Source organism: Gopherus evgoodei, chromosome 24 (assembly GCF_007399415.2).
Source record: "Gopherus evgoodei ecotype Sinaloan lineage chromosome 24, rGopEvg1_v1.p, whole genome shotgun sequence".
Lineage (NCBI taxonomy): Eukaryota > Metazoa > Chordata > Testudines > Testudinidae > Gopherus > Gopherus evgoodei.
Window position 1 is genome coordinate 8,070,714 of NC_044345.1, and position 13,026 is coordinate 8,083,739.

A 13,026-nucleotide genomic window follows, 5' to 3' on the forward strand; every position below is an offset into this window, starting at 1 on the left:
AGATATTGAGCACTGCTCATAAAAGTATGTTTCACCTATCTAGCCTCAAGAGCATCCAGAAGCAAGAAAATTAATCTAGGGAAAAGAGAAGAAGGTTAGTGGAGTACTAAAGACCTTGGTTAAAAACAGAAGATTATGTTGACATAACTAAAGAAGTGAATGGCAAGTTACATAAAAACATTATCTTTTTTAAGACCAGGGAAGAATGCCCGAGACTTAAAGCCAGGAACCCGACACCAGCATTGAATCACTTGGTGACCTTTGACAAGACACTTCATCTGTGTCAGTTTGGCAAATGGGAACAGGACTGACCAGAATGGGATTATGAAGAGTAATTAGATAATGTTTGCCAAGTGTTGAAGACACAAGGTGTGATAAGGTTATTATACTACAGTACCACACAACATGTATGCAGTACATGCATAACACCACAACTGTTCCATATATGGTAGGGAAGGGCTGCAGGGAGTTAGGATTCTCTCATTAGAAGCCTCAAAGATGAGTCACCTTCAATAGGAACAAAGGCCCGAGGACTGATACTGGCCAGGATAATGAGAAACTGAACATGAAACAATTAAAGTTCTGTTGAACAACTGCACAGGAGAAATCCAGTGTACATTTATGGGAGCCATGTTTTTCCAGGCTGGATTTCTCCCCAAGACATTAATAATCTAGCTTCTTTTTCCTGTCTAATATTTATATAGTAGAAAGAAAATTGGATCAATTGACTGACACACTACTGACTGCAGGACCGAGATGGACAATTTGGTGTGCCCTGAGCTGTGTCTAGAAAACTTGTGTTCTGGAAAACCTAATTTATCAGATCCAGTACATTTCTGCTTCATCACTAACCCAAAGAACAAACATATTGTCAAGAACTAAACCACACCAAGATCTGGCATTCCTATCAATGAGATCTGCTGAAAGCAATTTAGAAGGACTTTGAACAAAAGAAAAACACACACACACACACCCCCCAAAGCCTAATTGTAAAGTGACTAACAACTAAAACCAGTCCCTCTTCAGCTGTGTGCAACCTTGAAAGCATGTCTCTCTCACCAGCTGAAGCTGGTCCAATAAAAGATATTACCTCACTCCCCTTGTCTTTCTAACAACCAAAACACATTTACTACCAGCAATGGCTGATGCCTAGATTACTCAAATCTTGTTATTAAAATCTCCAATGTAATTATCACCCTGACTACAGACACATAAAGCACCACAAAAGTCTATTAGCACAATCTGGATATAGTTATTTGACATTTGTATTATATCAGAGTCATTTGCTGCCTGCATGACTTTTCCTACAAATGTAGTAAACATTACATGAGCCATATCTGTGTGCAGGACATCAAGCTGTGCTATATGAACTGTGTATTTATAACTATTTTAAATAGATAAATAAAGGTGTAGCAGGCAATGATTCATGTGGTGTAGTGTTTATATTTCTCTCTAGGTCCTTATCTGGCCCCATCATCATAGACCCAGAGTGCCTAAAATTTATTCAGACAAAAAATATAAAACAGAGTAAAACACTAGTGAGGATGGCTAAAGATTTCTGATTAGCCTGGAGAATATTCTGATCTACAAACACTGCTGACAGCATTTAACACTTGAAGCACACCCTTGTGCCACAGGGAAAAAAGTGCTACTCTGAAAGAAAATAAACCTACAGTACATTAATACAAGATTATAGGACATGAACACTTTGAGGATAACATTTTGATAATCATTCAACAAGGCTTCTAATATTTTTAGAAGCCAAAATAAATTAGTAGAAGGGGAAAAAAACATATCACTGAACTACTGCATTTGTAAGAGACTGAAACAAAACCCTGCCTGTTGTGCATTAGGGTCTGATAACCTGCCCTGGTTTCAAGCAGACCAAGAGCCACCCGCTGTCTATGGCAGCTTTTAACAACCAAGGAAAGTGACAGAAAGGTTTTCTGGTGACTGGAGCCTCTGTAACCCCATGTCAGAGCCTTCCTGCTTCTCCCTTGCAAAGGGCAGGACAGGGGTCTTCATCTCAGACAAGGGTCCCTCTCCAGAGCTGGAACCAGGTGCGCCCCAGATCCCTCCCCCACTGCGTGCCAGCCGCCACAAACCCTACACCCAAGCCCAAGGCCACTTCCACCCCGAGGAGGAGGCGAACCCTGGGGAAAGGGGGGGGACCCGCAGCCAAGCCAGGAATCAAGGGGCTCGACCCAGCTTTGAGCCCCCACCCCACTCACACGCACAGGAGAGAGGGCGCCTCCCACGAGGGGTGCAGACCAGTCCTGAACTAGGGAGCCGGGGGGCCCCCCTGGAGCCCCCAGGGATGATGGGGGGCCCCCCCGGACCAATGAGGAGGTGGAACCAGGTGGAGGAGCCCCCAGGGATGACGGGCGGCCCCCCCGGACCAATGAGGAGGTGGAACCAGGTGGAGGAGCCCCCAGGGACTGAGTGGGGGCCCCACAAAGCCGCAAGGGCGGAGCAGGTCCCCGGAACTGAGGGGGTCCTGCAGCCCCGCACCCTCAGCGTGGGGGGAGGTCACGGAGCCCGCGCGGGGGGGCGCCTGGCCCGTTGGGGGCTCCCCGCCCCCCAAGGGGCTCCAGCCCCACAGGCCCGGGCGGGGGGGGAGGGGGGCGCTCACCGGATTCTCGCCGCCCGGCCGCCCCTCCGCCAACGTGCACACGCTCCGCACCGCGCTCATCGCCCCGGCTCGGCTCTCACCAGACTACACGGCGGGCGGGCCCGCCCGCGCGAGATATACAGGCCACGCCCCCGGCCACGCCCCCCGGCGCCTGCAGGCCGCGCCCCCCTCGCGCTCCCCGCCTCGCCTCCTCACGCGCCGCCTCCCCTGAGCCCGGGGCTCGCGCTGGGGGTGGGGGGAGCTGCCGCCGCGCGCGGCGCCCCGGGGAGCAGGGAGCATGAAAGCAGGCAGGGCGGGGTTTGCATGTAAATTAATGCAAAGTAGGGCGGGGCCTTGGATGTTAATAGTAGTAGGGCGGGGTATTGCATGTGAATTAATACGAAGTAGGGCGGAGTGCGGCGTGTTAATACAAAGCAATGCGGAGTCTTGCATTACATTAATACAAAGCAAGGTGGGGTCTTGCAGGTAAATAAACGCACGGCGGGTCAGGGTCTTCCTGGTAAACTAACGTACAGCGAGGTGGGAGTCTTGCACATGCAAAGAATCGCACCGTGGGACGGGATCTTGCGTATAAATTAATGCACCGAGGATCGGGTCTGTAAATTGGTGTGGAGCGGAGCGGGCTCCTTTGTTCAAATCCCCTACTATGGCTCCATGGACATTAAGGACATTGTAGCCACCTTAAGGCATGGGGGGGCCCGCATTATGTTTGCACTGCAATGTATGGTTCTGGTTATCAATTGTTTGCTCTCGTCTATTTGCATCGGCAAATTAAAGTCTGGGCTTTTAATTATTAATTAAATGTATAATTACTGAACTCTTCTAAATTCTTATGTAATTATTTGCATTGGAGGATATTACGTGGAAAAAATGCATGACTATTATTTATGTTTTCTAAGATATTTATCCTATGGATAAGTAATTCACATGTACACACGACATGGTTTTTAATATTTACATTACAGTTATTTGATACAAGGGGGATGCTGCATTTATAGTTTGCAATTGCTTTCCACTGACTTTAATTGGAATGCAAAAAAAAAAAGCAAAGTTTCAGATATTTTCAATTTGTGTTAAGAAATTACATGAAAATCAATGCAGGATTTTTAATTGTAGTTTCCAGCCATTTGTACTGGAAGGTATATTACATGCAAATTAATTCACAGATTTTTATTATTTTTTAATTAAATATATGGACTTACATGCAATGCATAACTTATATTTGCATAATTGAGGCTGCATGTATTGTTTATAAATTAATTCTGCAGTCATTTGTATCCAGAACATTACATGTATGTGGTCCTTGAACTTGACGAATCTTGCCTTTGTTTGCATGGGGCAAAACATACATAACATGACTGAATTGTTTTCTAGTCATTTGCTTTGGAGGGATATTTAAGTAACTTTAGCTGCTGCAGCCCAGAACAAGAAGGAAGGGAGTGAAGATTGTGTCCTGCAGAAGTAGTATGTCAAAGAGAAGTTTAATGGCACAGCTGATTAAAGAAGACATAGAAGTCAGCTATATTTACTTCTGGGTGGTACATTCCATTGGAGCTGCCGCCTAATTGGCCTATCCACAGAGATTATTCTGAAGTTTTGCTTAAGTATCTTCAGAGAAGGCTAATTGTCATTTTTGATCTCCTGCCATGTATTAACATCATGCTTTTCTAGCACCTTTTCAACCAAGCATATTGGTTAATTAAGCCTCACAGCACTCCCTTGAAGTGGTGTCATAGCCATTTTACAGAAGGGAAACCGAGGCATGCAGGTCATGACTGATTAAATACCTCATGTCACCCAGCAAGGTTATGGCAGGGTCAAGAACAGAACGGATAACACCTCTGTTTTCATTTTTAGGGTCACATTTCCCATCCAGCATCAGCAAAATAACATAGGTGTCCAGCTTTCTAAGCCCCTGCTCTCACACCCAGGCCACGCTCCCACCCAAAACCAAGAGTAGTAGAACCCAGGAGTCCTGAGACCCACTCTTTTGTTCTAGCCACTAGGCCAGACTTACACTAAGATGCAGTAACAGTAACAGAACCCAGAAGTGCTGACACACACACTGTTGATCTAACCACTCAACAACATTCCCTCTCCTGATTTCTCCACAGTTGCTCCTGAGGGCCTGGAGTTCTCCCTAAAGCCAGATTTGCTGCAAAGAAGAATGGGTTAATTGTTGCACTGAATCTGTCCCGTTCACCCTGGTTTGTTGTGGTGCTTTTCTTTGCAGGTACTGGGTGAGTAACCAGCCAACTCTCTCTCCTCTGTTTGTGCTTCAGCAGGCAAGGACTTGGAAAGAGCTGAGCGATTGTTTGGGGCGCGGCAAGGAAGTTTCCAGGAGCCGCTGTGCAAAGCAGACTGTCTCTTTCTCAGAGTTGAGCAGAAGAAAGAAGCTGATTGGGGTTTTATGTTTGTGCCAGCTCACTGCTGTGTGTGAGAACAGAACCTGGGAAGAGAGGGCCACAGATTGTCCACGTGAGAGAGCTTCATGAAGCAACGTGAGGAGCGGGGGGAATGCTCCACAGCCCTGTTTACTTCTTGATAACAAAGCCCGTGGACCCGACATGCAGCGGGCAGAGACGCTAGCCCCTCTATGCTGCATCTTTCTGAGCATGGGCACGTGAATTCTTCCATCCGCCTAGATAGCTGGCCCCTGTTACTATCATACCCGAGCAGGTCAAAGTCTTCCATGATCCTCACAAATCCCTTGTGGGCAGAGCCATGCTGTTGTCCTCCTTGTATGGATAGGGATCTGAGGCCACAGAAAGACTTCCGGGGACGTTATTGTGAACTCCAAAGTGCCTTAAAGTCCATCTTCGCCGCAAACCCGCCCCCCGCGGCAGCGAGTCTCAGAGCCAGGGTCAGCTGACACAAGCTTGCAAGGCTAAAAACAGCAGCGCAGATGTATGGACTCATGTTGGAGCCTCCTCCCTTGCCAGGTTTCGAAGCCCTGCCTCCAGCCTGAGTGGGAACATCTCCATTGCTCTTTGAGTCGGTTGCCGTGGGCTCTGAGACTCTGCTACGGGTTTGGATTTTTTCTGCAGTGCAGCCGTCCCCTTAGAAGTGTTAAAAGTCCCCTTTACAAAATGGACGTAGGCACTGCGGGGCAGATTTTGAAAGGTGTGTAGGCGATCAGTGCAGTTTACAAAAGGGCCTTTGGGACTCCCACTAGGCACCTAGCTGCATCTTAGTCATCTTTCAAAATCTGGCTCTTGGTGACTTGTCCACAGCCCCATAAGGGACCTATAGCGTAGCAGGGACTTGAACATAAGTCTGCCCCATCTCTGGCAAGCACCGTAACCATTGCACCATCCATCCTCTCAGCCTGCTGCTCCCTTCACTGTAAGAGCCTTGTGGTGGTGGTGGCCTGCCAGCCCCCGAGACTGGTACCCTCCATCTCCACAGAGGGACTAGCCTGGGCAAGTCAAGCTTTCCCATTGCTGTTCTGGTAATGGAGCTTAGTGTTGACCCCTGGCAGGGCCCTCCTCTGGGGGTATCCATTGCCTAAGGCCTCTCTGCTGAACCTGGCTATTGAGCTGTGGGATCTGGAGCGAGACCCAGTGACCAAACCCAATTCACACCAGCCTCCCGATGGGGATCAGAGGAGAAGGATTCCCAGCCACCCGTCCAGAGGCTGACTCCCAGTCCTCTGAGCCAGCCAGCTACCCACAAGACCAAGCAATGGGTCCCTCACTATCTCTTCCTGCAAGGAACCGTCAACCCTTAGGCCTCAACATGAGCTCGGTGCCCCTCTCCACACAGCCTGTGGGTGGGAGACGTTTAATACGATTCCCTCCCTCCCCCGCTTAGAGACACTATCACAGCATAGAGCCTACCTGGCAAAAAATTCCCTCTTCCTCTTCACCCCCGGCGTTGGGGCAGGGTGCTTCTTGGCCCCCCTCAGCTTCAGGGCTCAGCGCCAGCTGGGTCTGCAGCCTCCAGAAGGCCATTTCTTCCCTTCTACAAGAAGCATCTGCAGCAAAGCCACCTCCTCGCATCCCAACTCGCAGGGAGCCAGTCCATCCTCCTCCTCTGCCAAAAGGGCGTGCCGTTTCCCTTCTTTTCCTCCTCCTCCACTGTACTGATTGCTGCATTCCAGGAGGATGAGCTCAGGGGGACCTGATCCTGCAGCTGGGTGAAGAGAGGCACTGAACCGGAGCAAATTTCTGTCTTGCCTCTGTTCACGCCAAGCAAGTTGCCCCTTAGAGGGGGTTAAACCCGAGAGGGGAGCCTTGCTCAAACCATGGAGGCAGCAAACCTGAGAGACAGATCTCTCACGTAGCTGTGGAATGAACTTCTCTAGAAACTCAGGCCCATCCCAAACCTCCCCACCTTCCGCTCCAAGGCCAAGGAGCGCTTCTTTGATCTGTCTTCTCTAACATAAATGCAGAGCAACGTGCGCATCTTAAAACAACCCCCCTACAAACCTACCCAAACAAGACAGGCCACTGTCCACGCATCCCCCCTTGGGGAGAGGATGAGACACCAAACGACACGTAAACCGATGTGGCATCACGGACAGGTGTGGTGGAAATTAGGGAGTTCAGTGCCTTTGAGAATCTGGGCCTCGCGTACTCCGGTGATAAGCACAGTGTAAGAACCTCTATAGAATAAATATAAGAACTGACTTGATTCTTCATCACCCCCCCTGCCCCCAGTTTGCACTGACTCCACAGAAACATGGGATTCCTTATTTCTCATTAACAAATTTATTGGTGCATAAGCTTTCGTGGGCTACAGTCCACTTCATCGGCTGCATGTAGTGGAAAATACAGTAGGAAGATATATATATATAGATACACACACAGAGAACATGAAACAATGGATGTTACCATACACACTATAAGGAGAGTGATCAGTTAAGGTGAGCTATTAGCAGCAGGAGAGGAAAAGAACTTTTTGTAGTGGTAATGAAAATGGCCCATTTCCAGCAATTGACGAGATGTGAGGAACTGTAGGGGGTGGGGAAATAAGCGTGGAGAAATAGTTTTACTTTGTGTAATGACCCATCCACTCCCAGTCTTTATTCAAGCCTAATTTGATGGTGTCCAATTTGCAAATTAATTCCAGTTCAGCAGTCTCTCCTTGGAGTCTGTTTTTGAAGTTTTTTTGTTGTAATATTGAGACTTTTAGGTCTGTAATCGAGTGGCCAGGGAGATTGAAGTGTTCTCCAGCTGGGTTTTGAATGTTATAATTCTTGTGTTAGTCTCTAAGGTGCCACAAGTACTCCTGTTCTTTTTGCAGATACAGACTAACACGGCTGTTACTCTGAAACTTATTTCTCATGTTCATTTGGTATCTGCTGTATCCAGGCAGAACCACCTGCCCCCCCGCCTCCCAAGAGAGACCTGGTTCTCAGAAGGTGTCTAGCCTAGCTGGACAGACCCAAGATGTTCCAACTGGCAGCTACACATTTCAGTGTGTCTGTGTTTGGGGGGAACTGTCCATTAGGAGCTGCAGCTGAGGAATTTTGACTAACAAGCCGGGAGGGGGTTGCAAAAACCAGCCAAGAATTCTCCTGTCATGTTTGCAGAAAGAACCACTGGGGACAAAACTATGGGCAGGGCATTTGCTAAAACAGAGGTTGTGAGGCATATTGATTAGAGCAAAAGGACTGAGAATCAGGGCTCCTGGGCCCTATCCCCAGGAAGTGGGGTGGGGTGTAGGGGTTACAGCAAGCAAGTGGGAATCAGGACTCACAGGGTTCTACTCCCAGGCCTTCCATTTCCTCCTTAAGGGCCAGTTTTTCAAAGGCTCAGCACCCATCATTGGAGCTGGATTTTCAAAAGAGCTGGTCTTTTGAAACTCCAGCTCCCAGTGTGGCAGCTGACATCTTTGGGAAAAATAGCTCTACGTGAACAGGAGTAAATCCCTCCCCCATGTCTCAGTTTCCCCATCTGTAAAATGGGGATAATAATTCACAGGTGGGGGCCCAGCATGTTTGAGACTCCCCCCTCCCAACTGCATGAGGTCACACAGAAGCGAACTCACCTTTTCCAACAGACGTTCAGGGCTGGCTCTACAGGGTAGTGGCTTGGTGCTCCTCTGTTGGCATGCACCACTCAGGGTATCCATAGCTCCCTGTGAACACAAGCATTGCTAGGGAGCGAGGTGGAGACGTTCTGCAGGGACCGAGCAGGGTAGGGGCATGAGAGCGGAGAGCTGGGCCAGGCTGTAAAATGTGAACTTTGCCCCGCATTAGCTGGGTAAACAGTGGCCACAGAGGCCCAGCGCGCCACGCACATCCTGCTCTACGTCACAGGCCCAAGATAGCGTCCGGAGAGCCACCCACCCATCCAGGTGCAACTGCCGGTGGATGTTCCAAGCCAGTGTAAATTCGTACAGCTCCTTGCACAGCCTCTGGGACAAAGGATCTGATTGGTAGAGCAGTGTCACATGCACCCACTGGGCGGTGGGTGAGTACGCCAGACAGGTCATTTACCTGCTAGAGGGGGGCTGTGGCAAGGAAAGCAACCACCGGGGGAGGTGGGCCATAAGCTAAGGCACAGCTCCCCCACTCCTGCTGGCATCCCCCATTAAACGCTTTTCCTACTCGACAGCGCCTCCTGTCAGGGTCCCAGGGCCAGATTCTGATCTCAGCTGTAAAAGCCAGAGGAATTCCACTGATGCAATCTCTCTGGGGGCCCCCGTTACCAGAGCCCCTCGAAAACCTTCAACACCTGTCTGAGACAGGGGCATGTCACACCCATTGGGGAACTGAGGCCCACAGCGATTAAGTGACTTGCCCAAAGTCCAGGGGCTGCAGAAAATGATTTAAAGTGGGGGGGAGGGAGAAATATTTCCCTCCCCTTCCCCTCTTAGCACCCACATCACCAGCAGCCTGACCCTCCCCCTGGTCCAGGAACCCCCTGCTCCCACCACCTCCTAATTTGAGTGAATGGTGCTGTGACCTAGCACACGGGGTCACAGCGCCATTCAGGTTTGGCCCAGTCAAGAAGAGGCCGGGCCATGGTCCGGGTGATCCCCCCTCCCCTCCTCCACCCCAGCTCTGTGTCCTGTACTAAGGTCACCCAAGGAGTCTATGGCAGAAGAGGGCACCCCCATGTCACAAGTCACTTTTTCCTTCCTCCCGTCTCTGGATTGAGACCAGTACAAATGCCAAGCCAGTGCAAACAACTCCTGACCTTAAAAGGGTACGAGGCCTGGGCTGCTCATTCAGCTGCAGCTGTGATCCCCTTTGCTGCCCATTTTGCTAGCAACTGGCCTGTTCCAGGCTCACGTCTGTGGTCTCTCTTTTTTCGGTATTGTTCTTGGGTCTTCAGCCCAGCCCCCACATTAAGCTTTGATCTGTCCTTTGCCCCAGGGACACAGACTTTGCTAACACAGACACGGTCCAACCAGCAACTCTGAAAGGGAATCCCCAGCTCACAGGGGTCTTTCCAAGTTCCTCTGATTTCATATTAACACAAAACAAACATACCTACAGTCATAAATGTCAGGGCCTCTTCAGGTGGGTGTGTCCCAGAGACTAGCCAAACTCCACCTCCCCCTGCAAAAATAATAATCTCGGCCCCACTCCTTTCTCAGCCCACCTCCCACCTGGTGGTTAAAACCAGGCTCACCGATCCCCTTCCTGCTCTGCAGCGAATCAGGCCCTGATGACGGGTTTGCATCACGCAGGATCTGCCCCATTAAAGTAATTGCTACATCTATTGCACTCTGGCTTAGCTGATTCAGCCCTGATGTCCATGACCCAGCCATAGACAGCTCAGTTAGGGTGACCAGATGTCCCAATTTTATAGAGACAGTCCCGATTTTTGGATATTTTTCTTATATAGGCTCCTATTAACCCCCACCCCGTCCCAATTTTTCACGTTTGCTGTCTGGTCACCCTAGTCCACAGCACTTGTTAGCCAATAAACACCTATGTTGTATAAAGATGAATGAATCCTTCAAAAGTCCTAGAGAACCAATCTGAAATCTCCATGGTGATAGTGAAGGCCTGCTGGTCAGAACAGGGGCTGGGAGCCATAACTCCCAGCTTAGGGGCAGGTGAACACAGTATATCTATCTTGGTACTTATATGGTCACCATAGTGCCTGAGAGCCTCATAATCATTGTGGCATTTTGTCCTCACAACTCCCCTGTGTGTAAAGATGTATTAGATGCATTATACAGCGGGGATGTGAGACACAGACGTGTTAAGTGACTGGCCCAAGGTCACAGAGGCAATCTGTGGCAGAGCAGGCCTTGAGGCCAGGTCTCCTGAAGCTAGCTAATGGTTCAGGATGCTTGGGTTCTACTCCCAGTGCTGCAACAGACTTACTCTCTGAACTTGGGCCAGTCACTTCCCCCAGCTCTGTGCTCCCATTTGTAAAGTGGGGATTAGCTGGGGATTGGTTTGAAGAATGATCGTAAAGTGCATTGAGATCCTTTGGTGACAGGAACAAGCAATGAACTAACACTGTCAGAGCGGCTGGAAGCCTGGAGTTTACAAGGTCACTTTTAAATCCTTTGGCTTCCATCATCAGGAGTTACTTAGTGCTAGAAAGTGGCAGCTGTTTGCAGAAGCAGTATTGTCATCAGAGAAGGAACCTCATGCAATGAAGTGACCTTGGGACTGCCTGCCCAGCATTCGAGGGTTCAGAATTCGTGTGTTTCTGAGATGCTCCGGGATCCCTGTAGCACTCGAATGGAGCAGCCTTATCCAAAGGATCCTTTATTTATAACTTTATAGAGGTCTACAATATCCTGAGTGGTGTGGAGAAAGTGAACAGGGAAGTGTTATTTACTCCTTCACATAACACACGAACCAGGGGTCACCTGGTGACATTAATAGGCACCAGGTTTAAAACAAACCTAAGGAAGTACTTCACACAACACACAGCCCATGGCACTCACTGGGCATCAGAGGTGTAGGGACACACATAGCATGGGGGAGAATCCCTGACCACCTTGGCTAATCTAATAGCCATTGATGGACCTATCCTCCAGGAACTCCAGCTAATTCTTTTTTGAACCCAGTAATACTTTTGGCTTTCACAACATCCCACTAGGTGCTTGTCTGTATTTCCAAGCACCTAAATGCCATTGAAAATCTGGCCCTAGACATCTATATCAACTCCACTTAAATCACAGGTCCAGATTTTCCTCTCCCACTGACTTGGCCCTGGTCATTCCATTTCACTTCAGCTGAGTTGCTCCAACATAAGCAAGAGCAGAATCTGTCCTCCGGAGTCAGCTACATTTACGGAGTAGGGAATGGAATCCAGGAGTCCGGATTCCCACCATCTTCTGAACTCACCTCCCTGTAGTCCCGCTTGGCAATTTTAACCCCTGGACCTGAATAACATTCATTTTCTCTTCTCTTTGCGAGCTATTTTCATCTTTGTTCCCTGCTAGGCAAATCTTTCTTTAGTGAGTGTCACCAAAGGAGTTATTCTTCCCCATAACTTGGGCCTAACTAAAGTAGATTACATCCAGTACCCTGCACTTGGGGTATAATGGAGAAGGCATTTCTATGTTTAGCTCTGAATGGTGAAATTTGCTCTAGCTAGTCCTGTGTGAGGTCACCTCTCTGCGAGATAAATACACATCTCTGAGGGCAAGGTCTGCAATTATATGGGGCAAAATAGCCCCTACTCAAGTATTTATTTGTATTTTTAAAGCTATGAATCACCCCAGTTGTGGTTTACAGTAAGTACATCAGGTTGCTATTGTATCTGTCCTAGGCCTTTCATAATTGAGGGAAGATGCCTCACGGCAGCCATGTGGGCTCAACAGAGCATGTGTTTATTAGAACACATGTTCATGGCCAGTTCCTCAATGGGTGTAAATCCACAAAGCTCGACTGAAGTCAATGAAGCGATGCTGATTTACACCAGCAGAAGAGCTGATTCATTTGCTCTGGTGGAGGAGGGCTCATTTACACCAGCTGGGGATCTGGCCCCATGGATTCCAATGTAGCTCTGGCCAATTCACACCACCTGAGGTCTGGCCTCACATGGTTCCAGCTGTAAAGAATTGTTATGGTGTCATTTATCGGAAGACAAAGACATTGTCTCATTGTTATAACTCATTGCTATAATCCAGAATTAAGCAACCTGGGCTGCCAGCTATATGGTAACACCAAAACAGGGCAGCAAAGGTGACGGGTCCTGTTTAAGGCACTGGACTGAAACTCAGGAGAGATGGATTCAATTCTGGACTCCACCACAGACTCCCTGTATGACCTTAATCAAGTTGTTTAATCTCCCTGGGCCTCAATTCCCCTGTGATGTTGCACCCCATCATGCTTCATGAAATATGCTTATGAATGGAAATATGACATAACTGGAATATGTTTTATGCTACATGTGCCATGTAACGTATCTCTGCAAAGGTTATGATCTATTGAATCTATTCCTCCTATTTGTATGCATGTAACATTT

General features: G+C 48.7%; 1 protein-coding gene across 4 annotated transcripts in view; it reads right to left on the reverse strand.

The window, feature by feature from the left end:
• TUFT1 (tuftelin 1) overlaps window positions 1-6,762 on the reverse strand; it is a 28,076-nt gene extending 21,314 nt beyond the window's left edge. Inside the window, exon 1 of one of the 4 annotated variants that reach the window (XM_030542117.1) lies at window positions 6,472-6,762. In XM_030542117.1, the coding sequence (XP_030397977.1) occupies window positions 6,472-6,729 (258 nt within the window). In that variant the 5' untranslated portion in view covers window positions 6,730-6,762. Of the gene's footprint in view, window positions 1-2,632; window positions 2,726-6,471 lie in introns of those variants that run through there. The other 3 variants (XM_030542118.1, XM_030542119.1, XM_030542120.1) reach the window with 3 other exon arrangements.
• Window positions 6,763-13,026: the final 6,264 nt, after the last annotated feature.